The 26,630-nt window shown below is 51.2% G+C and overlaps 1 protein-coding gene across 1 annotated transcript; it reads left to right on the forward strand.

The window, feature by feature from the left end:
- Window positions 1-1,183: 1,183 nt before the first annotated feature.
- On the forward strand, window positions 1,184-25,376 carry FBXL4 (F-box and leucine rich repeat protein 4). The gene is made up of 7 exons (XM_054393134.1): window positions 1,184-1,692; window positions 5,757-6,102; window positions 9,746-9,990; window positions 15,070-15,283; window positions 19,658-19,729; window positions 20,900-21,212; window positions 25,213-25,376. The coding sequence occupies exons 1-7, from the start codon at window positions 1,184-1,186 to the stop codon at window positions 25,374-25,376; spliced, it is 1,863 nt and encodes a 620-aa protein (XP_054249109.1).
- The last annotated feature ends 1,254 nt before the right edge of the window (window positions 25,377-26,630 follow it).

The raw sequence follows: 26,630 nt of genomic DNA on the forward strand, positions 1-26,630 counted from the left end.
GATGCTGTGGTTAATGAATTCTGAACATCCTCCAGGAGCCTGCTGACCCTTCTAGCATTGGTGAATGCTGCCATGGACAACTCTAAAGGGTAAAGACAAAGTTTTTGTGAGTCAGTTTCAGGCTATAGTGAGTCAAGTTTTTGGTTTAAATGAACTGCTCAAAGCTCTTCCCCCCCCCCCCGCCTCCCCTTATTAAAACCATTTACAGATTTTGGGGACAAACCAGAGGAAGGAATTTGCTGGAGCAGCTGCCTGTCCTCTGAAGGGTGTATTTACTCCCCAGTAATGCATCTAATATAGAGATGCCTGAGCTAGCTTTTAATTAAGTAATTCTGGGCTGGGAGCACCCTTGCTGAAAAGCAGCAGCAGTGAAGCAGCTCAGGTTTTGCTGGGCTGTTTTCCTGCAGCACCTGACTGGGTGCCTGAGCACTCAGTTTAAAGTCAGTTGTAGTTTTAAGTATTTCAAAGCTATACCATGGAGAATTTTAGCTGTACCTTCACATACCCTTGTTGCTTACTGCAAAGCCCAGATTTCATTTACTACCCGGTTTCATTTCCATTTTTTTCCCTTTTAATAAATCCCTGGGAAAAAAGTGCTTGATGTGCTCGTTAGTCTTTCTGTTCATAGATTCACACAATGGGTTGGGTTGGAAGGGACCCTGAAGGTCATCTAGTTCCTGCCCTGGGCAGGGACATCTTCCACCAGCCCAGGCTGCTCCAGGCCTCATCTGACCTAGCACATCCAGGGAGAGGACATCCACAGCCTCCCTGGGCAACCTGTTCCAGTGTCTCCTCACCCTCACTCTAAAGAATTTCTTCCTAATGGCCAGTCTCAGTCTGCCCTCCTCAATCCATTCTCTCTCATCCTATCACAACAAGCTGGCATTCCTTCATAGTTTCCTCTTTTTTAAATACAGTAAATGGGAAGCCACACTTAGCAGCTTCCAACTAATCATTGTTTAAAATAAAACGTTTATTAATATTTTAATAACAGAAATGGGAACAAAAGTGATTTGAATAGCAGTACTTGGGGAGGCTGGGGGAGAGAGAGAGAGAGCAGTTTGCTTTCCAAGGAGCACTTTGATTATTCATTCTCTTTTTATCAACTCTTTTCCAGAACACCACAAGCAGTTAATGCAGCCTAGGAAGGCCTCCTGACCTCGTGCACCTTCCTGAGGCCCAGATGCCACCAGTGTTTCCCATGTTAACAGCTCTGAGCATGTTCTACTACATGTGCCTTCGGCGGCGGGCCAGGACGGCGAGCAGGGGGGAGATGAACAGCCGGAGGGCCATAGAGTCCAGCACCAGGGCCTTGCCCCTCAACGTGGAGATGGTCCAGTATGCCAAAGAGGTGCTGGATTTCAGCTCTCACTATGGCAGTGAGAACAGCATGTCCTACACCATGTGGAACTTAGCAGGCATTCCAAACGTCTACCCCAGCTCCGGGGACTTCACCCAGACCGCCGTGTTCCGGACGTACGGCACCTGGTGGGATCGCTGCCCCAGCGCCCGCCTGCCCTTCCAGAGGACTCCTCCCTCCTTCTGCAGCCAGGACTATGTGGAACTGGCTTTTGAGGAGCCAGTGTATCCCACTGCAGTGCATGTTCTGGAAACCTACCACCCTGGGGCTATAGTCAGGATCTTGGCATGCTCTGCAAACCCCTACTCACAGAATCCGCCAGCTGAAGTCAGGTACTTGTGGTCTTTGTTCTCCTTTGCTTTCCTGTCAGATGTTCAGTGCTGCAGACAGTGCTGGTACCAGACTTTACTGCCTGCTCTTCCTCTGGTTTATATCTGACTCAGGAATGTTTTCTTCATTTCTGCATGCTTTCAAAACTGTGGTGACGTGAACCCCAGCATGCCAGGCTGGAAGGGACCCCAAGGATCATCTGCTGCAACCTTTCTAGGTGATGATGCAGTTGAAATGAGCTGGCCCAGCATCCTGGCAAGCTGAGGCTTCAAACTGCTTCCCACTGCTTCCCTTGGGAGAGGATGTCCAGCTGTGCTCATAGGGAAACATTGTCTTCTGGAGTCTAATGGAATCTCCACAGTAGTAACTTGTCCCCATTACCTCTTGTCCTTGCTATGGAACCCCTTGTTAAAATGGAGTCTCCCTCCTCCTGCTTTTTATAGCAGCTTAAGTGGTGTGGGTTTTTTTGATAGGAATTAAAGCAGATCTTAATAACAGATTTAATTTGGAGATGGCAGCTCTGAGCTCCAATAAGAAAAGGCTGAGGATTCCTGGCTGCAGTCATCCTGCTTCAAGTAGCCATAAACTCTTCCCTCTCTCTGCATGCTTTGGGCTGTGTGTGTAGTAGAGTCAGGCACTCTGACTGCCTACATGGAGTGCAGGTCAAACCCAGAAGCACAGAAAAGTGGACAGAAGATGATGCCATTGTCTGATCTTTACTGTTGGGCTGCTCAAAGGACATGAGCTGCACTTCATGGTTACACTTGCTTCATAAACTAAAAGAAGCTGATTTCATCCTCTTGGTTTGGAACTAGAAGAAGCTGGTTTGATCCTCTTGGTTTGGAACTAGAAGAAGCTGGTTTGATCCTCTTGGTTTGGAACTAGAAGAAGCTGGTTTGATCCTCTTGGTTTCCTTCATGATAGGAACTCCTACTGCAGTTCCTGTTGGGGAAAGATGAGGATGGGGGGAGTAACAGTGACACTGAAATGTGAAGCTCCCAGTGAGGAGATGCTGCATTGTGTTGTGCTGTGACTGTCACAGTGGTGTAGCCTCAAGGCAATGTGCTCTGGGCTGGTGACAGTAATGAGTGCCCCTTTGGCCAGTGGCAGAGCTCCACACAGGCATGCCAGGGACACTGCACCTGAGAGTGGCATGGGCTGAAGCCAACCACGAGAAGTTTGTTTCTCACAGTGTGTGAGGTTGATGGATAAGATACAGCTAGCTGCTATGATGGGGAAAATGCTTTCTTTCCTGCTTCTTTTCCTCCTCATTTACCCAAAAGGCTTCCTCTTGGTGGTTCTCTAATGGCTTCTTCAATGTCAACCCTTCTGGAACATCCTGATGCACCTGCTGGTTAGCTGCTGGCAGGCACAGAGTTTGTGTGTGTTGAAATTGGAGCTTTCAAAGCAGAAATGATTGTGGTGTTTTGGGGTTTTTTTTAAGAACTTTTTCAACTTTTTCCTCTTACAAAAATACCTTTCACATTTTGGACTATAAAAGAAAAATCCAAACTGGTGCCTGTTCTGCTGTGGTGGTCTGGTTTTAACCAAATGTGACAGTTGCTCTTATCTGCTGTACCTCAGATCTGCTGTGCCACCTATTCATGTGCTTTTGGAAAAGCTCCAAGGCTGAGATTCCTGCCTAGCCTGGCACGTGTGGCAGTGCTGCATGTGTCCTTGCTGCTCTGCACTGGTGGCTGCTTCAGCAGCCTGGGGCTTGGTTTGTGGCTGATTTTTTTTTTTTTTTTAATTTTTTTTTATTGCTTCCTTTCCCACAGGGTCACCCTGGTTAGGTTGTTTCCCACAAGTGAGGTGCCATGATCCTTTGGCTGGCTAGCAGCAGCCCCATTCCACCATTTATGTCATAGTCATAGAACTGTTTCAACTGGAAGAGACCTCAAGTCCAGCCATCAACCCAACACCACTGTGGCCATTAAACCATGTCCCCAAAGTGCCATGGCCACACAGTTCTGAAACATCTCCAGGCATGGTGACCCCACCACCTCTCTGGATTTCTGTTCAATCTAATTCCATGTCATTTAGAATTTTTCTAGATGCTCTTTAGAGCTAAATTCTGAGGTGGATTTGTAGCTGAAGAGCTCAGCTCAGTGTTTCTTAGCTTAGCTGTGAGGTTGCTTTCTCTTTCTGAAGGTCTTGAGCCTTTTTAGAGGCAGGAGCTGCTGCAAGCAGGAGAAGATGGGCAAAGTGAAGGCTCACTGTATTTAGGCAATGCAGTCCCAGGTGGGAATGTTGGGATTTATTTGCTGTCAGCCAGGCTAGGGATCAAAATGATGGAAAAATCTTAAGCAAATCCCCCTTTCTGCTAAAGGGAAGTGGAAGCAGAAAGGCAGTGGCCTGGATGTAGGATATTGTGAGTCTCTTGCTTGTAGAGAGACTTCCAGATGGTTCTTTCCCTCTACCTTTTGTTCCCTCTGAATCTCAGATGAAGACACCCAAACACTGCTGATACCATCAACACATTAGAGTGTGATAAGTACCTCCAGGGCTGTATCTCACCTTTGTGTAACACACAACTCAGGTTGTAGCCATTTGCATCCTTACTTGTGACTTGTTCTGACAGCTTCAGGCAAACAGCTTCTTCTTGTCCAGGAAAGCTTCCTGTCAGGCTGTCACAGAAGGATGGGTTCATGGGGCAGTCCTTTTGGAACAACCCAGAGAAAGCTCTTGTGGACTGGGCAATTATTTGTTATCTCTTTTGCCATTTTAAGTGCTCTGAGCATTCCCAGAGTCCTGTCTACTCCTTCTGGTGGTTCGGAAGCTAAGTCTGAAAGCAGGGAGGAAAATCTGTGTACTGTGTACTCCCCAGCCCTGATGAGACTGCTGGGAGCTCTTGCTTGCAGCTTCATCTGAGTGAGTCTGGAATTGTTCTCAAGGTCAGCCTGCTCACAGCTGTGCACTCCCCAGGCTAGGCAATAATAGAGTGGTTTGGGTTAGAAGGGACCTCCAAAGCTCATCCAGTCCAAGCCCTCTGAAGTCAGCAAGGGACATCATCCCCTAGAGAGCTTGCTCACAGCCTGGTCCTGACTGACCTTGAATGGCTCCAGGCATGGGGCCTCAACCACCTCCCTGGGCAACCTGTTGCAGTGTTCCAGCAGCTTCCTGCTGCAGAACTTGTTCCTCACATCCAATCTAAATCTGCTCTGTTCCCATTGCAGATTATTTGCAGAGCACTTGCTTGTCTGAGAGCAGATGGGACACACTGTAACCACATCTCAGGATCAAAACTATTGCAGAATGTGGTCACATTCCCTGAGTTTCCTCTGCTCTCCTTGTTGGTGTACCTCTAACTTTCCCTTTTAGCACAACCATAAGTTTCTTGGGCTAAGGGCATTTATCTTTTGGTGCTCAAGTGGCGCTCAGTGCTTGATTCACTTTCCACACCAATCTCAATTTTACAGTGCAAGGCATCTCAGCAGACTGCAGGCAAAGGGTAATCTTGTCTCACTGGACAGCAAGCTGATTACTTTTCCTCTGAGCCACTTCTCCAAAGAATCTTTCTTATTAGGTATTTTCTTCAGTCTGCTCAGGCAGCATCTCAGCCATTAAAAAGCTTTCCAACAGCATTAGGTCAATAAAAAATTAAACAAGCATTAAATATGTTGCCCTCCTGACACCAACCTTGCAAGCACATAGCTCAGCCTAGAAATCACTAGATTAGATTTTTTTTTCCTTCGTGGTGAGGGAAAGAAAATGGTAATTTTGGTATTATTTATTTTTTACCAGATAGGGATTGGAGGCTTTAATAGCAGAAATTTGAGCAGGAGGAGTTGCTGACTGTCTTCACGAGGTGGAGAGAAATCTAATGGGAAAACTCAGTCCATTAAAGCTAGGAAAACTTGATTTAAAGTCCTCATTTTCTTTAAGCCACCAGAGAAAATAGTACAGATGTTGCTGCTTCTCATTCACACCTTGCCTGGCAGTGCAGAGACTGAAACCTTCATGGAATCCTGGAATGGCTCAGGTCAGAAGGGAGCTCCAAGCTCATCTGCTCCAACCTCAGGAGTTGCTTTGGTACCTTTGATTTCAATGCCTTTTTCTCTCACAGATGGGAAATCCTTTGGTCAGAGGCACCCACCAAGGTGAGCAGCCCTCAGGCTCGGCAGTTCACGCCTTGCATCAGGCAGATCTGCTTCCCCACCAACCTGATCAGGCTGGAGGTGAACAGCTCTCTGCTGGACTACTACACGGAGCTGGACGCGGTCATCCTGCACGGGGTGAAGGAGAGGCCTGTGCTGTCTCTGAAGGCCTCCATGGTTGATATGAATGACATTGATGAAGAGGAGGATGAGGAGAAGTATGGCTGTGGCGTGGACACCCTCAGCAAGCAGTTCAGCATCGTTACCCTCAGGGAATGGCCAACTAATGGATATTTTGATAAGCTGCCTTATGAGGTAAGAGAGGCAGCTTTGTGCTCAGTGTGTGCCTTCAGCTGGAAGGCTGCAGGGGTGCTGCATAGGCTACTGGTCCAGACTGGGGGTTTTCCAGTTTGAGTCCCTTGTATTCTTGTAAGACTCTGCAGTCAGCTTGGAACTGGCTGGGTCTGTCCATTCCCAGGGGTGGAGCTTACCAAGCCCCCTGCTGCCCTTTGCAGAGTGCTTGCACTTCTGTTTCTTAGGGATCTGGCCCCTCACACAGCTTTTACAGCAGCTCTTCTAGGAGTTCTTACTTACCCTGAACTTCTGGCAGCTTTCCACTTCCAGTCCTCATGCTTGGTGAAGAAGATTTATAAAAGGTGTGAAAAGATCAGCTCAAGATATTTAAGTGGAAATGGTTTGCAATAAGCTAAAAGTTTTTTTTACTGTTACCTCTTTGACATGCCCCCCAGAACTTTGAAGCTTTCATATTATTATGAAATAAGATTTTGCCAGCTAAGTTTTGAGTCATGTCACAGCTCAAGAAGTCTTGAGCTGGACTTCTGTACACTCCTGGTTTGGTGTTTGCAGCTTTTTCTGTTATGTCATTAGCCCAGAGAGCAGCTGTGTAGAAATGACTCCTTGCAGAGGCCCTGGCAGCAGGGCAGTTGCAGCTGTGCTCAGAGGCAGTGCACAGCGGTGCTCTTTTTCCTGAGGTGAACTGTGGTTGCTGAATGCTGTGTGCAAGGAAGAGCTTCTCAGTGGGCTGTAGCTGTGTGTGGAGGCTGAGTACCCCAGTCAGAGGAAGAATGGAGACACAACCATTTGTCTTCACCTCTACTGAAATGCACTGAGTTTGGATTTGTGCCTGGGATTGGCCTGACCCAGCTGCAGGCCCTTGCCCTGGAGCTTGTTGAACCTCCTGCAGCTGGCACTGGCACACTTCTCAAGACTGTCAAGTTCCCAACTGAGTTTTCAAAGCAGCATTCTTGGAGTCCCCATGAACAGGCTGTGGCACAGCCCAGCATGTCACACACTCATTATTATGGTATCAAATTGTGCTTCCTGCTGGGACACACAGACACAAAATGCACCTTTCTGACAGACACCAGACTCCAGACTACTTGGGATTAATGGTTATTAGCCTGAAGGTTTGGAACCTCTTATCTGTGTTTAATCAAAAACCAGAAGAAAAGGGCTTTCTATCTGAATGTCATTGTGGGGATGTAGGCTGGTGGCTTTTTTTCATTCTAGCTAGATGTGATGAAGTAATAGAATTTCAGCACAGAATGAAGGAGGGTTATTTTTTCTGACTGAGACACTCCTGTGGGGAGAGATTTCATCCCAGGTGTGAAAGATTGCAGCATCCTGGGTGTAAGGAAACAGTCACTGAAGTCATCAGGTGGTGCAAAGGAATACTGAGGCATTTTTATCACAGAATGGCTCAAGTTGGAGGGGACCTCAGAGTTCATCTGCTCCAACCTTCCCACTGTGCCCAGGGACACCTCTCAGCTAGACTCAGCTGCTCAAGGCCTCATCCGACCTGGCCTTGAACACCCCCAGGCAGGAGGCAGCCACAGCCTCCCTGGGCAGCCTGTGCCAGAGTCTCACCACCCTCCTACTGAAGAACTTCTCCCTCAGCTCTAGTCTAACCCTGCTCTGCCTCAGCTTCCAACCATTCCTCCTTGCCCTGTCTCTGGACACCCTTGTGAGAAGTCCCTCTGCAGCCTTCCTGTAGGATGCCTGAGGTCCCTCTGGAGCCTTCTCCTCTCCAGCTCCCTCAGCCTGTGCTCACAGCAGAACTGCTCCAGCCCTTGGATCATCTTTGTGGCCTCCTCTGGGCTCACTCCACAGCTCTGTGCCCTTCTGCTGGGGACCCCAGCACTGGAGGCAGGTTTGGAGGTGAGATCTCAGCAGAGCAGAGCCAAGGGGCAGAATCCCCTCTCCTGCCCTGCTGCCCACACTGCTCTGGCTGCAGCCCAGCACGCAATTTGCCTTCTGGGCTACATATTTTCCTGTATTTGAAGTATATTATTTCTCTAGTGATTGCTGTCCTGTTGGAATGCCTGCACAGATCCTCTCCAAGCTGAGGTGAGAGTTCGGGCACTTGCAGAGACAAACAGCCTGAAGTGTTTTTAGAGGAAAGGAGGAACAAGGAGGGGGGAAGCTGGGGGAAGATGGAGCATAAGCAAACACTGGGTGTTGGCACTGGAGTTGAAGTTGCACCTTCTGATGAGTTGCAGATCATGGTTGAAATCCAGATCCTAAATCTGGAGCTGAGTAGGAAGGAATATTTCTCATTTTGCAGGAAGTTGGATTGTTTGCTTGTTTCTTCCCTTCTAAAAATGAAGGGGGAAGCAGGGGAGGCAGAAGCTGGCTGCACACTGAAGTGCTGCATTGGGAGCACAATCTGCTTGGATCTCACAGAGCTTCATTTTCATCTCATGACAAGGATTTTATTGTGATTTTTGGTGCTTTGGGCTCAGGAATCCTTAGAAGCCAGGACAATGAAAGCTGCTGGTGTTTTGCAGGAGCCACAGGGCTCTCTTGTAGTTTCATCTGCTTTGTGGGTTGGTTTGGGCTTGGTTTTTCCTTTAGTTTACACTGATTCATTTCACTGAGTGATTTGTTCCCACTGTGCTTGAAAACTGTCAATTCCACTTACATCACTGCAGTGCAGGTATTGGAGCTGGGACAGTAAATATTCAGCTTTAGAGTTCATTTTCCAAGTGCATTTTCTTTCATCTAAAAGAGATTGACTTTTTTCTTCTATTTTGTCCTTTTTTTTTTTCTCCTTTTTTTATTGATCATTTTTGTTCTTCCCTCCAGTGAGTATCTCTGGGTCTCTGTGTGTGGATCTTCCTTTAGAAAGAAAACCATGCTAGGTGTGTTTCTTAGTCTGAGTGTGAGCTGAGTCGTTGTGTAGCAGTGCTGGTCATAGGGAGTGATTCCAAAGCTGAGATGATTCCATCTGATCCAGGTAAAAGGGGTTTGCCTTTCAGATTTGACTCTAGCCAAGAGCAAAAATGGTCTCAAGAGTATTACAGGAAGGAAAAGCTGACTTCATAAAAGATCAGTAAGATCCACAGGACACTTTGTGCTGCTTCTGGATGGCACAGGATGAGAGAGGGGATTCTGCCCCTCTGCTTTTCTGAGACCCCACCTGCAGCACTGTGATCGGTTCTGGTGCCCCCAGCATAAGAGAAACATAGAGCTGCTGGAGAAGGTCCAGAGGAGGCCACCAAGGTGATCAGAGGCTGGAGCAGCTCCCCTGTGGGGGACAGGCTTGGGAGAGTTGGGGCTGTTCAGCCTGGAGAAGAAAAGGCTCCAGGGAGATCTTAGAGCAGCCTTCCAGTGCCTGAAAGGGCTTCAGGAGAGCTCACACAGCTGTCACTGGCTGAACCAGCAGAGGTGAAGAAATTCCCAGCTGGAAAGCTTCCTGTCACTTCCCTGCACTGCTCTGCCTTATCCCTTCCTGTTGAAGCTGTTGTCAGATGGAGAGGCAGGGCAGGCCTGTTTAATAGTTAATCAATGAGTTACTTGAGAAGCTACTTTTAAGTAAAAGGATTTTACTTTTCTTTGAAGTGAGAAGATCTTTCCTCAGTGCTCTGCAGCTCTCTTTCCATCCCAAGTGCTTTGTGACTAGCTGTGACTTTTTTTTTTTCCCCTGTTTTTAATACAGCTGATCCAGTTGATCTTGAGTCACCTCACAGTGCCAGACCTGTGTAGACTGGCACAGACTTGTAAGCTACTGTATCAACATTGCTGTGACCCTCTCCAATACATTCATCTCAGTTTACAACCCTACTGGGCAAGGATTAATGACACATCTCTGGAATACCTACAGTCTCGCTGCACTCTCCTCCAGTGGCTGAATCTGTCCTGGACTGGGAACAGGGGAGCCATCTCTGTTTCTGGATTTAGCAGGTCAGTGCTGAACCTACAGAAGTGTTTTGACAAGCCCTGTGTGCAGAGCTGCTGCTGCACAGGGGTCTCCCTCAGCCTTTGAGACCTCATCAAAAGACAAGAAGTGTCTTTGGTTTGCTGTCGAGGGTGGGATGCAGGGAAAACAAAGCAAGCAGAGCAAGGCCAGATTGGGTGAGACTTTGAGCAGCCTGGTCTAGAGGCCCCTGGCAGGGGGATTGGAACTGGATGATCTGCAAGGTCTCTTCCAACCCAGACCCCTCTAGGAATCTATGGTCTTTGATCCTAAGCTTGAGGAAGGCAGATCAGACTGGATATTGGGAAGAAATTCCTTCCAGGGAGGGTGGGGAGACGCTGGCACAGGCTGCCCAGGAAGGCTGTGGATGTCCCCTCCCTGGAGGTGTTCCAGGCCAGCCTGGATGAGGCCTTGAGCAGCCTGGTCCAGTGCAGGGTGTCCCTGTCCATGGCAGGGGGTTGGAACTGGATGAGCTTTAAGGTCCCTTCCAGCCCAGCTATGCAAACCAGCTAAGGCAGTGAGAGAGCCCAGATGCAGTGAGATCAGCTTCTCTGTGAGCAGCCTGCATGTGCCACACTGACAGAGGCTTCCTCCAGGGGCATCAGTGCTTGGCTTTCTCCTGGGCTTCTCCAAGAGTCCTCTAGAACCAAGCTGTCAGAAGGCCATCTTCTGGGGAAGTGTTTGTGCTTGTTCCTTGTGCAGGTGAGTGGAGAGCAGGGCTGTGCTGGAGTGGCTGCAGCAGTGACCTGATGGCTCTGCTTGCTTCTAAGGTACAGGCCCTGGGAGGGCACTGGAGTGCACTGGAAATGCAACTGCTTGGATCAAAGTGGTTTCAACCATTAGCCCTGTTGGGGAGCAGTGGCTCTGCATCCGCTCTGAGCTGCAAACCTGCCTGTGCTGGAGGTGATGAAAGCAGCAGCTTGGCAGGGCTGCTGCTCTGCCTGCCAGCCCTCTGCTCTGCTGCCTTCACACAGCAAGTCCCTGGAATTTCAGGTCCTTTTTCCCCTCACCTCCCAGGATCCTCAGGTCCTTTTTCCCCTCACCTCCCAGGATCCTCAGGTCCTTTTTCCCCTCACCTCCCAGGATCCTCAGGTCCTTTTTCCCCTCACCTCCCAGGATCCTCAGGTCCTTTTTCCCCTCACCTCCCAGGATCCTCAGGTCCTTTTTCCCCTCACCTCCCAGGATCCTCAGGTCCTTTTTCCCCTCACCTCCCAGGATCCTCAGGTCCTTTTTCCCCTCACCTCCCAGGATCCTCAGGTCCTTTTTCCCCTCACCTCCCAGGATCCTCAGGTCCTTTTTCCCCTCACCTCCCAGGATCCTCAGGTCCTTTTTCCCCTCACCTCCCAGGATCCTCAGGTCCTTTTTCCCCTCACCTCCCAGGATCCTCAGGTCCTTTTTCCCCTCACCTCCCAGGATCCTCAGGTCCTTTTTCCCCTCACCTCCCAGGATCCTCAGGTCCTTTTTCCCCTCACCTCCCAGGATCCTCAGGTCCTTTTTTCCTGCCCTTCCAGTAGAAGCCAAGAGCCCTATGCTCTTTCTGGTAGAAAAAGGAGGCTGATCTGAGTTTGCTGCTGCATGTGGTAGAGACCTTCTTGCTGAGTTTGGGTTTCCTACGGGATGCATTATTCAGAGGATAAAGAGGCAAGCTCCGGTTGAGCATTCAGCTCTGGAGTCACAGAGTGCTTGCTTTCTGATGCTTAACTGTTAAGTCTATCCTCTGAAAATGCGAAGGGGCTGCAGCTTCATGGCAATGGTTTTTAATTTTCATGATTTTTTGGTTTTGAACATGCAGCACTGCTGAAAATTTCTGTAGTCTTGAGAGAGATGAATATTCAAATGCAGAGGATTCTAAACTTCACAGTTCTGGCATTCCCACCTCCAATCCTGCCTCCAGCTCTGGTGTCCCCAGCATCAGAAGGACACAGAGCTGCTGGAGAGAGTCCAGAGGAGGCCACAAAGATGATCCAAGGGCTGGAGCAGCTCTGCTGTGAGGACAGGCTCAAGGAGCTGGAGGTGTTCAGCCTGGAGAAGAGAAGGCTCCAGGGGGACCTTAGAGCTGCCTGCCAGGACCTGAAGGGATCCTGCAGGCAGGCTGCAGAGGGATTTTTCATCAGGGTGTCTAGAGACAGGCCAAGGGGAAATGGTTTGAAGCTGAGGGAGGGCAGGGTTAGACTGGAGCTGAGGAAGAAGTTCTTCAGTAGGAGGGTGGTGAGACTCTGGCACAGGCTGCCCAGGGAGGCTGTGGATGCAGCCCTTGACCCTGGCATCTCCCCTCAGGACTTCCCTGCTAGTTCTGGGGTATTTTAAATGCTGCTCTTGCTCAAAGAAGCAGCTTATGTGAATTTCTTTTGCTTTGAAAGCTGCTGGTGGTGGAACCTGATGATCTTAAAGGTCTTTCCCTTGTACAACCATTCTGTGATGGTGTGAGAGGGTTCATTGTAAGGAAGAATTGAAAACAAGTTCTCTTGCCAAAATATATGAAAGCAGAACATTTTTTATGGAGTAATTTAAAGAAAGGGCTGAAGCAAACACTGTATTGTCATGAGAAGAGAGAATGCTTCAGGCATCTGAACATCCCGAGGCAAAGCTGAAGGTATTTTAACTTATTGATAACTTCTGCTCCTCAGGGCTGGCAGTGAGGGTCACAAGTCCTGCAGTTCAGCATGGAATGCAAACTAACTCAACTTGAACTAGAAGTGTGGGGGAAAGTGAAAGACAGAGGAGGATCTGAGCAGCCCCAAGGGTCTGGAATGCAAGGTGACAGGCAATAAGCAAATCTTTGCCAGCAAGCATTACATAAGCAGCACTGGCACTGGGGCTGTGGAGAAGTTCTTGGTGCCAGGGGAATATCAGTGTGGGAGGCTACGACCTAGATAGGGAGAGAGAGAGGCAGGTTGGCTGGAGGTGCACTGGGTAAAGGCTCTGAGCTTTACACATCTCAAGGATGGTGACAGAAACCAAGCTCTGCATGCAGTGCTTTGTGTCACTGCCATCAGCTTGTTCATACATTCATGGAGTGGGGGGGGGTTGGAAGGGACCTTCGTGATCAGCTCCAACCCCCTGCCATGGGCAGGGACACCTCCCACCAGCCCAGGGTGCTCAGGGCCTCATCCAGCCTGGCCTGGAACACCTCCAGGGAGGGGGCAGCCACAGCCTCCCTGGGCAACCTGTTCCAGTGTCTCACCAATGTTCTGCCCAATGTTCTCTGCTGCCTGAGGGCTTCCTCACCTTCCTCCTGCTTCTCTTCATCTCTTTACTTTATGCCTCTTTTGCCCCCTGCTGCATGTCCCTCTCTCCTCCTTCTCTTTGTGTGTGATGTCTCCTAAGCAACCTCTTCCAAAAATCCCTGAGGTGCAGTGCTTGGTGCTGCCTCTGGACTTGCTCTGCCTCTGTGTTTCAGGTGTAATGAGTTGCACTAAAATGTTCTGGAGGCACTAACTCCACAAGGTAGTGAGCCTGGAGTCTCCAAGTGCTGCAGGGTTAACCATTTCCCTGACCTGGTGATGGTAACCTTTCTAGGAGCAAAGGGTTGATCTGTACCAACCTTTGGGGCAGGCAAAGCCTGTGGAGTGAGCTGGCAGTTAACCCAGCAGCTGCTGGTGCAACGGAGTCATTGCTGGAACACTGACCTGGGAGCAAATCCAGAGGCAGAGGTGATGGGCATGGGGTGGTGTGGAACAGGCAGCCCTGCTGGTTGGTGCTGTCAGAGCAGAGGAGTAGGCTAACTGGTGATCAGCAACCAGTCCAAAGGGCTCTGCTCTGGTTCCCAAGGGGTTTCTGTCTTGCTCTTCTCCATGGCAGTGTTGAACTCCACTGCCAGTCTGCAATGGCAGCTTGTGTCAGTCCCTGGTGTCCCTGGATGGGTATTGTCCTTCCAGCTCTGACACTGCCATCAGAAGGCTTCTGCCAGTCTGGGTGAACTCACTGCATCCAAGTGTGGGAACAGCAAAGCAGTGCTGGGGGTGTGATTAAACTCTGATTTTACAGTACAAGAGATCCTAAAGAGAAACAGCAGAGTTCGGCATCATGGAAGAGCAGATTTGAAGGCTGTGCTTGGCAGAACCCCTGTGGCTCTGGGGCTTATGTCTGCCTTTCATGTCTCAGACCCTCTCTTTGTTTCTGTTTGCGTGGGCTCATAGAAATGTTGGCTCTTAGGGACCTCTGAAGGTCGTCTCCTCCAGGCTCCCACTTGAAGTGCCAGTGTCCCCAGCACTAGATCAGGTCAGTCAAGGTTTCAAGTGACTCTTGGAAACCTCCAGGGAAGGAGATGCCACCCTGGGATCTCTTTTCCCTCCTGTATGGCACAGGATCTGCTTAATTAAGCTAGGCCCATGTAATGAAAGGAGTAAGGAAAGGTGATGCTGAATGGAGGTGGGACCTGAGGAGTCAGAAGTGAGAGCAGAAGGTTTTGAAACTCTTGCAAGGTGGACTTCCAAGTCCTGTGCTACTGTCATTGAGGAGTGTCACCTCTGAGGTGCCTGCTTTGAACAGCAGCAGCTGCTTCATCCTCAGCTGCTAGCAGAGGCAAAGCCTTGGAAGGCTGATCCCTGTGCAGCCTAGCAGCAGGAGCTCTGTGCAAGCAGCAGCCTCGTGGCTCTCTGGCATTGCTGTCCCAGTTTAAACTCCAGAAATGACCCTGAGCTGCAGTGGAACTGGCAGAACCCAAAGCAGCTTTGTCTGCAGGAACAGGTTGCCCAGGGAGCTGGTGGAGTTCCCATGCTTGGAGACACTCAAGGTCAAGCTTGATGGGGCAGAATCTCAGACTGCCAGGCTGGAAGGACCCCAGGGATCATCTGCTCCAACCTTTCCAGGTGATGGTGCAGTTGGAATGAGCTGGCCCAGCACCCTGGCAAGCTGAGGCTTCCAACTGCCCAAGGCAGGGGGCTGCAGAGGGAGGTGATTCCCATGGCTGACTGCTCTCCTGGGGAAACATTTCCCTCTGGTGTGGTTGTGTGGTGCTGGTGCCTGGCTGCCATGCTTGAGGTGCCCAGGGCATCCAGCCTCTCCTGCCAGGCTGCTCATTGCTCACTTCATGTCTGGGTTTGCTTGGGGCTGTTTGTTCACAGGTTCATGAAGGTCTGTGGCTATGAGCTCGTACGTCTGGAGCTGTCTTGTGGCCATTTCCTCAATGAAACTTGCCTGGAGGTCATCACTGAGATGTGTCCAAACCTCCAGGAGCTGAACCTCTCCTCCTGTGACAAGATTCCCCCGCAGGCCTTCGGCCACATCGCCAAAGTGGGCAGCCTGCGGCGCCTGGTGCTGTACCGCACCAAGGTGGAGGTAGGCACCAGGGGCTGCCACCTGCACAGCACAGTCCCCTCCCTGAGGTGTGCAAGGCCAGGCTGGGGGAGGCCTTGAGCAGCCTGGGCTGCTGGGAGGTGTCCCTGGCCGTGGCAGGGGGTTGGAAGTGGATGAGCTTTGAGGTCCCTTCCAACCCATTCTGCGAATCTAGGGTCATTGATTCTACCCCTGCTGATCCTTCAGGCCATGTGTGTTATTTCCTTGTCTCCTGAGTGTTGCTGTGTACAAAGCTCTGAACTGAAGCTTTCAACACCCTTGAATGATACCAGCCTGTCTGTAACAAGAAGGAAAGTCCAATGACTGTTGCAGGCTGAGGAAGAAGCAAATGAAGGTGCCCTGCATTGCTGAACCCCTCCCCAGTCAATGCAGCTCATTTTTCCTGTCCTTGACAGGCTGCAGAAGTGGGGCAGTACCAGCTGCAGCAGGTTCATCAAGCCCAAGGGCAAGGGCCTGCAGCTGGGTCAGGCCAAATCCAGGCTGGGTGCAGAGTGGGTTGAAAGCAGCCCTGAAGAAAGAGACTTGGAGGTGTTGGGTGCTGAGCAGCTCCCCAGGAGCCAGCAGTGCCCTCCTGCATCCCAGCAGGCAGCTGTGTGCTGGGCTGCAGCCAGAGCAGTGTGGGCAGCAGGGCAGGAGAGGGGATTCTGCCCCTTGGCTCTGCTCTGCTCAGACCTCACCTCCAATCCTGCCTCCTGATGCTGGAGACACCAGAGCTGAAGGACACAGAGCTGCTGGAGTGAGTCCAGAGGAGGCCACGAAGATGATCCAAAGGCTGAAGCAGCTCTGCTGTGAGGCCAGGCTGAGGGAGCTGGAGGTATTCAGCCTGGAGAGGAGAAGGCTCCAGGGGGACCTTAGAGCTGCCTGCCAGGACCTGAAGGGATCCTGCAGGAAGGCTGCAGAGAGACTTCTCCTGAGGCTGTCTAGAGACAGGACAAGGGTCAATGGTTTGAAGCTGAGGCAGAGCAGGGTTAGAGTGGAGCTGAGGAAGAAGTTCTTCAGTAGGAGGGTGGTGAGACTCTGGCACAGGCTGCCCAGGGAGGCTGTGGCTGCCTTCTGCCTGGGGGTGTTCAAGGCCAGGCTGGATGAGGCCTTGAGCAGCTGAGTCTAGCTGAGAGGTGTCCCTGGGCATGGTGGGAAGGTTGGAGCAGATGAGCTCTGAGGTCCCTTCCGACCTGAGCCATTCCAGGCCTCTGATTGTTGACGTTTTCATTCTTCAAGGTTGCTCAGTTATGGTTATGCTTGAAAAGATGACAACCTGCTTTGGGAAACTTATCTCAACATTTCATCTGTGTTATTCCTGTTAACTCCAGACCCCTCTTGTCGTTGTGGGATTTTTGTCCTGGTGGGTTTGGCATTGATTAAATACTAATAACGTGGTGTTAGTGACTTAGTGTTCACTGAGTGTTCACAGCATCACTGAAGCCCTTGCTGGCATTGATACATTTGAAGAGTGCAGTGAACAAAGGGGGGATTGTTGTGTACAGTCATTGGCAGTGCACATCTTGATGGTTGGGCTATGAATATTATCTTGATTTAATGCTCAGCAGGAAGCATTCCAGCCATCTAAATAATGCAGCAGAGAAACCAAAGCCACAATTACAACAGGGGAGAACTTGACAGGCTCCTTATTGCAAGATTTTCTATTTCATGGGGCATGAAGCTCTGGGTTCTGTGTGGTGTGTGAAGGAAAACTGGTTGAAGTTTATTTTGCCATTAGTATTGGAATAAAAACTGAGCTGCATGGTAAATCAAAGTGCAGTGGACAGAGGGCTTTGTTTTGCACACAGTTCAAAGCAGCTCTTGTGGGTAGACATTTCGTCTCTGATACCTTTGACCAAGAGGAAATGTGGAACTTGGGCAGCTGTAAGAGAGGACACTGCAAAAACTGGAGGACATTTGGAAGCTGGGCAGCTGTAGGAGAGGACAGTGGAGATTTTAGCTCTCCAGCAGGAAATGTGCTGCAGTAGATACAGAAAAGTACTGCTCTTCAGCAGGAAATGTGACAGCTCTTCTTCTGTCCCTTGAGCTACGAAGGAGTTAATGGTGCCATGAAAGGCCTCTCCAGAGGTTTCAGCAGTAACCTGTTGTGGGTCATGTTATACTTGTGAGAGCTGTTGTCTGAGGGCTTTCAGCTTGGATGGAATTTCATTGGCGTGGGTACAAATCTTTAGGATTAAGAGAAAAAGGGAAAGCCTCTGTCTAGAAAGTGAGTTCTTGGAAGGAGGTTGAGCAGTGCAGGGCTTGATGGTGCTGCCTGATCCTGTGTCAGGCTCATGGGGCTGAGTTTTGGTTGTTCGAGCTTGGAATGTGAAGTGGGAGGGGGGGAATGAAGGTGTAAAACAGATTTGCAGACATGAGGGAGGGCATAGTTTGAGCAGATGAAGCAACCCCCAAACACAGTAATTTAATTAGCTGCAGAGACTGTTACTTGCACTGGATTCATTCAGTAATTGCTGTGCTGCTGGGGTCCAGGCCCTGCTGTGTCCCTGGCACTGCCAAGTAGCTGGAGAACAAAAAGGTGCCCCTGGACCTCCTGGATCCCAGCTTGCAAATTTCACTGTGCCCATTTGTGAGGAGGGAGTGCTGTGGCTGGTGAAAGGCTGCATCTGCACTCAGAAGGTTCATTTCCAGGGGCTCTCCTGGAAGTGCTCTTTCAGTCCCTGTAAGAGAGGAGCAGGTACAAAGCCAAACCTTACCTTTGGTTCAGGGAAAACTCCAAACTCTTGGTGCCTTGATTCAAGAGGAGTATTATACAGTCTTTGATTTGACTCTCTGCTTGCCTGAGGAAGTGAAATTGGACTCTCTGCAGGTTCAAGGTCGCTGATCCAGAGTTCAGGTGGCCTCTTGGGTCCTCTTGCTCAGCACTCTTGCCATCAGAAGTCTGCCCTGAGTTACAGCTGCAGGGTTGGGTGACTGCCTTCCTCTGTTTGTGTGAGTCAGAGCTGAGCTGTGCAGAGATGGCTGGAAGCAGACAGGTTCCTGTAGTGCTACTTCTCCTGGCTGGCTGCACGTGGGTGCTGTGAGCTGCCCTTCTCCATGGCTATCTTCATGGCCTTTGCCACCTGCATTCTCAGCTGGCTGACTGGCACAAAGGGGGTTTTCTTCTTCCTTGACATGTGCAAACCCCACCTCAGCTGCAGAAGGACAGACACTGCCTCTGCAAGACATCTGGTTGGGGGTGTGTGATCACCTGTGTGCCCAGAAGAGGAGTTGGCATAGTGAGTGTCACTAATGTTTGCTCTTGGCTTGGCTTGGCATGGCTTGTGGTGGTCCTACCCAGCTCCCTTCCATTGCATTCCTAGTACTGGCTGGTTGGTTTTTTAAAGCAATTGTTTGATACTTTAGGGTTTCTGGGTTGCAAAAAGCTGTTTGAAAACGTGGGCCCAATGCACATCAATGCAGGAAGGACTGACTGAAATTAGAGAGGATCTAAGGAAGGTGTTCTGAGAGGTGCCTCCCAATTCCTGCTCAAGTTCACAGAAGCAGCTCAGTCAGCTCCTCAGGCCAGCTCTGAGTGTGAGCCTTGCTCCCTGTTTCACCCTCTCTGAAGAGGAGGAATTGGAATGGATCTCACATCCTGTGGGTTGTTCTCCTTTGCACTCTGTGTCAGTTAAGGAAGATAATTGCTGATGCCCAGCTTGGATTTGTGCCTGGGACTGGCCTGACCCAGCTGCAGGCTCTGGGACTTGTTGTCACTGCCCCACTTCTCTAGCCTGTCAAGATCCTGCTGCATGGCATCCCTGCTCTCAAGTGGTGCCCCAGCCCAGTCTCAGGCACAGCAGTGTGGTGCCTGCTGAGCAGAGCGGCCAGGTTAGATGGCAGAGAGATGCCTTCACAGCACTCATGGTGTCTGTCTCAGTGCCCATGCTGGCAGTGACAGGTGCTCAGTGGCTGTCAGCATCCCTGGCAGCACAGGAGCTGCTCTGACGTTCAAGCCAGCAGCTCAGTGCTGCTGCACAGCTCTATTGGCAGCTCCATCAGCCTGCAGCTGAGGAGGGAGTGTCACAGCCTCTGCCTTCCTGCCCTGCCACCAGCTCTCTGTGGCTGTGGCCTTGCTGCTGTTTGGACTTGCCACAGTTCTGCAGCAGCTGTCCTGTGGGCGGTGAGTGGAGAGGTCCTGGGTGTGGTGCAGGAGCCCAGCCGCAGCCCCTGGCAGGCAGCTCCGTAAGGATCAGCAGTGCTGGAAGCCAATCAATGGGCACAGCACCCAGGGACTCATTAAGTGGTGTTTGTGATGTCTGCAGCAGAGTTTTGAGCTGGGTTTCAGGAAGAGGGGTGACAGCCTTTAATGTCTAATTGACCTCTTCTCTTTGTTTTGCTTTCCATATCTCCTTCTGATGTGTTCCCCCGTGGCAGCAAACAGCCCTGCTCAGTATTCTCAACTTCTGCTCAGAGCTGCAGCACCTCAGCCTGGGCAGCTGTGTCATGGTGAGTACCTGCAGCTCCTGGAGTGCTGGGGGTGTCTGTGTGTCAGGCTTCTAGCTCAGCCTGTTTGTTGCACAAAGGTGTGTGAAAGGCCAGGCTGATGTTCTGCCACACTCTCCTGAAAGCTCCAGGATGAGCGCAGCTTAGTTGTGTGCTTAAGGGTCACAGAGCAGTTCAGTGAGCCTGAAACACAGCTTCTGGCTTGGGTTGGAAAGGACCTCCAGATCCACCCCCTGCCATGGGCAGGGACACCTCCCACCAGCCCAGGCTGCTCAAGGCCTCAGCCCTCCTGGCCTTGCACACCTCCAGGGAGGAGATATCCACAGCCTCCCTGGGTAGCCTGTGCCAGTGTCTCACCACCTTCACTGGGAAGAATTTCTTTGTCTCCAGTCTCAATCTGCCCTCCTCAAGCTTCAATGCATTCCCTCTTGTCCTATTACTACAAGTCCCTGTAAAAAGTCCCTCCCTGGCTTTGTTGTAGCCCCCATCAGGTACAGGAAGGCTGCTCTGAGGTCTCCCTGGAGCCTACTTCTCTCCATCACCCATCAGGAAGGCTTAGCTGACTTGTCATAGCTCAAGAACCAAGTGACAAAGCAGAGCTGGCTCAGCCCTTCCTGATCTCACTCTCACAGACAGGAGAGGCAGGCTGTGTGCCTGTGGTTTTCCTACAGCCCTTGCCCTCCTCTGCTTTTTGACAGTGGATTTCATTCCTTCTGCCTACATGGTGGGACCCTGCTGTAGTCCTTTTGGCATTCCCAAGGTAGCCAATAAGGCTTCCATGAGGAGATGCTCAGCTGGCCAACCCAGAAAGGCAATAGGCACATTCCTCAGCCTGCAGCTGCTTGTGGTCACCAATGCAGCTTTAATCACCTTGTAAAGCAAAAACTCTGCAAAAAACTCTCCAAGCCAAGGAAGTCTTCCCTGCCTTTCCCCAGGTGCTCAGTGTGACATGGATTTGAAGCATCTTAGTCTGGGGGTTGAGAGGAGATGCATTTTATTTTTGTCTTTGGTAGAAGCAGGCCTCACTGTGCTCTGCAAGGAATAATCTCCAGAGCTCTTTAGAGATGAGAAACATTCAAGACAGCTCTGTAGGTGTCAGCCAGCAAGCCCTGGAGCCCCTGGGTGTGCCTGCAGAGATGGCTTCCCTGACAGAGTTGTTTCCTTGCCTTGCAGATTGAAGACTATGATCTTGTAGCAAGCATGATGGGAGCAAAATGCAAAAAGCTTCGCAGCCTGGATCTGTGGAGATGCAAAAACATCACTGAGAGTGGCATAGCAGAGCTGGCTTCAGGCTGCCAGCTGCTGGAGGAGCTGGACCTTGGCTGGTGCCCCACGCTGCAGAGCAGCACAGGCTGTTTCACCAACCTGGCACGCAAGCTGCCCAACCTGCAGAAGCTCTTCCTGACGGCCAACAGGTCTGTGTGTGACACAGACATCGAGGAGCTGGCTGCCAACTGCACCCACCTGCGCCAGCTGGACATCCTGGGTAAGGCAGGGGGCAGCACTGCCCTTCAGCTTACCTCTTGTCTTACCTAGCCTTACCTGAAAGGGCCTGCAAGAAGGCCAGGGAGGGACTTTTTGCAAGGGCTTGTAGGGATAGGATGAGAGGGAATGGATTGAAGCTTGAGGAGGGCAGATTGAGACTGGAGATGAGGAAGAAATTGTTGACAATGAGGATGGGGGGACACTGGAACAGGCTGCCCAGGGAGGCTGTGGCTGCCCCTGGAACTGGATGATCCTGAAGGTCCCTTCCAACCCAACTCATTCTCTGGATGTATGAAAGTTGCCTTCTGCCCAGCATGGGCAAGGAGGATGAAGAGATTCCAAGTGAGCTGCACCTAGCACAGGCTGTCAGACTTGCTGCCTTTGTCCACAGCAGCTCTGTACCCCTGAGGACTCTGTTTTGTGGCTACAGCATCAAGGGCACATTTCCCTCTCCAGAGATGAAGAATTCCCAAAGGGCAGGGAGAATGAAGTCTTTCATAAACACACATGTTCTGCTGGCCACCCACTGCCAGGGCCTTCTGTCCCAGTGCCATTGTGCCTGCCCACAGTGGCCTGACCTTTCCACTTCCCCAGGGGCTGCCCAATGAATGGTTTGGCTGTGTCAAGCCTACGAACCACTGGTGAGTCCTGCTGCCTCTCTGCCAGCTCTGAAGGTTTCTTGCTCCACTTCTTTTGCTTTGGAATTTGCTTTTGAATTTGCTTTGCCATCCCACTGCTGTGCTTGTGGAAAGGGGGATTGGTTCCCCAGCTGCTTGCTGCTGTTCCCATCAAGTGGGTTTGCAGTCAGCCTTCCCCAGGGAAGTCTGCCTGAAGGGTTCAGCTCATGCTCTCAGGGGATGTCCAGCTGGATTCTGTGCAGGATGTCAGTATCTGCCCTCCTGACCTCACTTTCTTCCTTCTGAGGAGTATTCAGTAAGGTAGCCAAAAGGTGGTGTTCAGATAGGATGTTCAAAGCTGATGGGATGTGTGTGAAGGTTAAACCAGCTTGGTTGGCAACAGCAGGGAGACTCTGCTCATGTCCTTGTCTGATTGCAGCCTGTGGGTAGGAGAGTTGTGGAGGGAACCACACAGTGAGGGAGGGGTGAGGTTTAGTGGCAGAGGTGGGATTGTGAGCTCTGGCTGGACCTGGTGATCTCAAAGGTCCCTTCCATCCTCAACAGATCTGTGAGTCTCTCAGTGCTCTTTGTACCCTGGATGCTGTTTTCAGGTGGTAGGTCCTGTGAGCTGCTGCCCATGTCCTTTCCTTTGCCCTCTCCATTACCATCTGGCAGTTCATAGATTCACAGAACGGTTTGGCTTGGAAGGCTTCAAAATCATCCATGGGCAGGGACATCTCCCACCAGCCCAGGTTGCTCAAGGCCTTATCCAGCTTGGCCTTGAACACCCCCAGGGAGGGGGCAGCCACAGCCTCCCTGGGCAGCCTGTTCCAGAGTCTGGTTTCCAACGGCTCCATGAAGCCTCTTTGGCCCTTGTAAAGCATCATCTGCTGGCTGGTTGTGTTCATGGTGTGTAACACAGTTCTCTTGAGAAGAATGAGCAAATCCTGGGGTGGGTCCACACCTGCTGTGGTATAAGAGAGTTTGGGAGAGGAGGCATGGTCTGAGTGTGTCACTGAGCACCTGAGGGCATGCTTCTTGTAGCTTTAGTTCTGAGCTTTCCACTGCCCCACACCCTGAGCTGCCTCTTCAGGAGCATTATTTCCTCCTCTGCCCACATCCTCTCTGCTGACTGACATGGGAGGCTTCCACCCTGCAGCAGGATGATCCAGCTGTGATCTTCTGACAGTTCTGCAATGCTGGAGTACATAATCCAGTGCCATCCAAAGTCAGGTGGACACCTCTAGGCCTGTAATTTGGCCTCCAAGCTGTGATCAGCATTGGATCAAGTCAGTGACAACCTGAATTGGCATTGCCCAGAGCTTTTCTTGGACATCAGATCAGCTGCTTAGTCCTGTGGCTGGGGGGCTGCCTGCTGCTGGCAGGGATGAAGAAGTCATTTTAGCCTCACTCCCCCAAAGTCCCCAATCCTCTGTCCTGCCCAAAAAAAGAGTAATGAGAAGCAGGCCCCCTTGCTGCCACCAGCTCCATGTATTCCTGTCTGCATACCAACACCTCCCACCCCTTCCTGAGACACAGAAACCCACTGCCCCCTTGCCAGCTGTCAGCATTTTCAGCTTTATCTTGAGAGCATCAACACATGGGTAGGCAATTCCAGCATCAGAATTTGGCTTTGACTTGTGTGCAATAGAGTGAAGAGAATGCAAGGAATCAAAGGCTGAGCTGACTGGGCTAGGGAGGAGAGGAGAAGCAAGAACACTTGAGGGCATGGTGCTTGTTGTGAGAGGGTAAGGATTGAAGCTTGAGGAGAGCAGACTAAGACTGGAGATGAGGAAGAAACTCTTGACAGTGAGGGTGGGAGACACTGGAACAGGTTGCCCAGGGAGGCTGTGGCTGCCTTCTCCCTGAGGGTGTTCCAGGCCAGCCTGGATGAGGCTTTGAGCAAGCTGGGCTGGTGGGAGGTGTCCCTGCCCATGGCAGGGGGTTGGAAATGGCTGATCCTGAAGGTCCCTTCTAGCCCCCCCCCATTCTGTGTGCTGTGTTGCCCTCCTCTGATGCTTTAGGATGTGCTTTTAAGAAAGCGTCCCTCACCAGCTGCACACTGCTTAAATAAAAGCAAGGCTGCAGGTGAAGCTTGCTCATCCTGTGGTGGGAATAACCAAACCCCCAGCAGATTGCTGCCTTAGCTTTTAGAAGAACATTTCCTAACACCAAAATCTGCAGTCTGAGGAGGAGAGGAAGAGGTGCAGTGAACCCTGCAGTTTGGGGTGGCCCACGTTGTTATAAACCCACTGAATCTGTGAGGCTGAGCTGAAGCAGTAGGAGAGCTGTTGAAGTTCAGGTAGGGAAGAATGAGGAGCATCCTACACAGCAAATCTGGGGCCAGGCATCCAGATCTGGCAGTGTGTGCAAACACATTGGGAGCTCAAAGTGGAGAAGCTGTGATGTGCAAAGGAGGCTGGCTTCAGGGGAAGGTGCTGAGGCAGCAGCAATTTTAAGACTTGGGGGTGAGGGGGAAAGCAAAGAGTATCAGAATGTGTTGTTCTTAGAGATTCAGCTGGGGTGGGAGAGCAGAGCCTGATGGTAGGCCAGTGGTGAGTTTGTGGTCAAGTGATTGACTAAGGAAGGGTTTTAGGTGGGCATGGGGAGCATTGCATTAAGCAGCAGCCAGCTGTGGTGGTGCTGAGCCTCACAAATCACAGTGCTAGTGACAGCATTGTGAGGTGAGCACTGAGGCTGTGGCAGCAGAAGCTGGCTTGGGGGATGTTAAAGGATGACTCAAAGCAACCAACCCATGAGCCTAGCACAGAAGTGAACCACACTGTTGCACAGAAGGCTGCTAGCACCAGGGGCATCTTTCTGGAGGTGAATCCTCTTCTGAGAGGGAAAATGGGCAGGGGAAGCCCAGGAAATGAGGCAGTGGGAGGCAGTAAGGCAGCACTGGCTGAAGGTGAAGGCTGTGACAATTTCACATTCACAAAAGAGGTTGGGCTGGAAGGGACCTCAAAGATCCTCCAGTTCCAACCTCCCCACCATGGGCAGGGACACCTCTCAACTAGACTCATCTGCTCAAGGCCTCATCCAGCCTGGCCTTGAACACTCCCAGGGAGGAGGCATTCACAGCTTCCCTGGGCAGCCTGTGCCAAAGTCTCACCACCCTCCTACTGCAGAACTTCTTTCTCAGCTCCAGTCTAACCCTGCTCTCCGCCAACTTCAAACCATTCTCCCTTGTCCTGTCTCCAGACACCCTCAGGAAAAGTCTCCCTGCAGCTATCCTGTAGGCTCCCTTCAGGTACTGAATTTGAAGTCTCACTGAAATCATCTGAACAGAAGTTGTGGCACAGCAGCACTTTTTTTCCTGCCATGGGAGCTTTACAAAGTGTGTGAGCAGCCTCACAGTTTGTTGTTTGTGTCTCTGGGCAGGGACTAGGATGGTGAGCCCTGCATCCCTGAGGAAGCTGCTGGAGTCCTGCAAAGACCTCTCTCTGCTGGATGTGTCCTTCTGCTCTCAGATTGATAACAGAGTCGTGCTGGAGCTCAATGCCAACTTCCCCAACGTCTTCATCAAGAAGAGCTTCACCCAGTGACTCCCCGCCTGCTGCTCTGGAAGGCATTGGCCAGAGCTGTGGCCTGGGAACTTGTGCTGACTGGTTGGAGGGGTTTTAAAGAAGAAAATCCTTAAAAGAATATTCTTGGAAGAAGGCAATCAGTGCCCTCTGAAATGGTGGGAAATAGGAATTCTTACCCAAAGGGGTAAAATACGTTTCAGTGGATTGGGCACTCCTGAGTGCTGCTGCTGCAGCTCACAGTTGCTGTGCTTTGTGCTTGCTGCTGGCACTGCTGGTGGCAAGCAGAAGCCTGGTGTGTGGCTGTAGGGAGGAGAAAGTGAGGGACAGCCTGGCTGGGTTGAGGAGACTGCACCAGGCTGCCCAGGGAGGTTGTGGATGTCCCCTCCCTGGAGGTGTTCAAGGCCAGGTTGAACGAGGTCCTGAGCAGCCTGGGCTGGTGGGAGGTGTCCCTGCCCATGGGTTGGAACTGGGTGAAAAGCAGTGTGGGCAGCAGGTCAAAGGAGGGCATCCTGCCCCTCTGCCCTGCTGTGACCTCACCTGGAGTGCCATGTCCAGCTCTGGGGCCTTCAGTGCAAGAGGGACACAGAGCTGCTGGAGCAGGTCCAGAGGAGGGCCACCAAGATGGTCAGAGGGCTGGAGAACCTGCCCTGTGAGGACAGGATGAAAGAACTGGGGCATCAGATCCACTGCCAGGTATGACCCCAACCATCTTTGTTCAGGGGAACAGCACTGGCAGTGCAGTGGCATTGGAACAGGGGCAGTGATCTGGGGATTTAATCATCACCAAGCCACAGGGGTGTGTTTGCAGGTTGGTTTGCTCACAGAGCCATTGGTGGTTGGACTTGATGCTCTTAGAGGGCTTTTCCAACCTCAGTGATGCATTCCATGGTTCTCTTCTATGGTTTGATGGCCGTGTGGTGCTGGGTTGATGGTTGCACTTGGTGGTCATAGAGGGCTTTTCCAACCTGAATGGTTCTGTTGCACTCTGACACTGTTGATGGCCAAGTTCTGGATGTTCCTTCTTGGATGCCACTGCTGGGCACAGTTGCTATGTCCAGCTTGAGCAGACATTTACCTTTGGCCACTGCTGATGAATGTGGAGTGTGAAGTGCAGCCTGGCATTAGATCCTGGCTCCACTCTTGTCCTGAGGGCACTTAGGACCTGCTGGGGTAAGAAGAAAAACCTTTGTGTGACAGAAGTCCATCCCTGCACCCGAGGGCACTGGCAAAGAAGATGCAGCAAAGAGCCAATGGCTGCTGGAGGGCTGCTGG

Source organism: Indicator indicator, chromosome 27 (genome assembly GCF_027791375.1).
Source record: "Indicator indicator isolate 239-I01 chromosome 27, UM_Iind_1.1, whole genome shotgun sequence".
In the NCBI taxonomy this organism is placed as follows: domain Eukaryota; kingdom Metazoa; phylum Chordata; class Aves; order Piciformes; family Indicatoridae; genus Indicator; species Indicator indicator.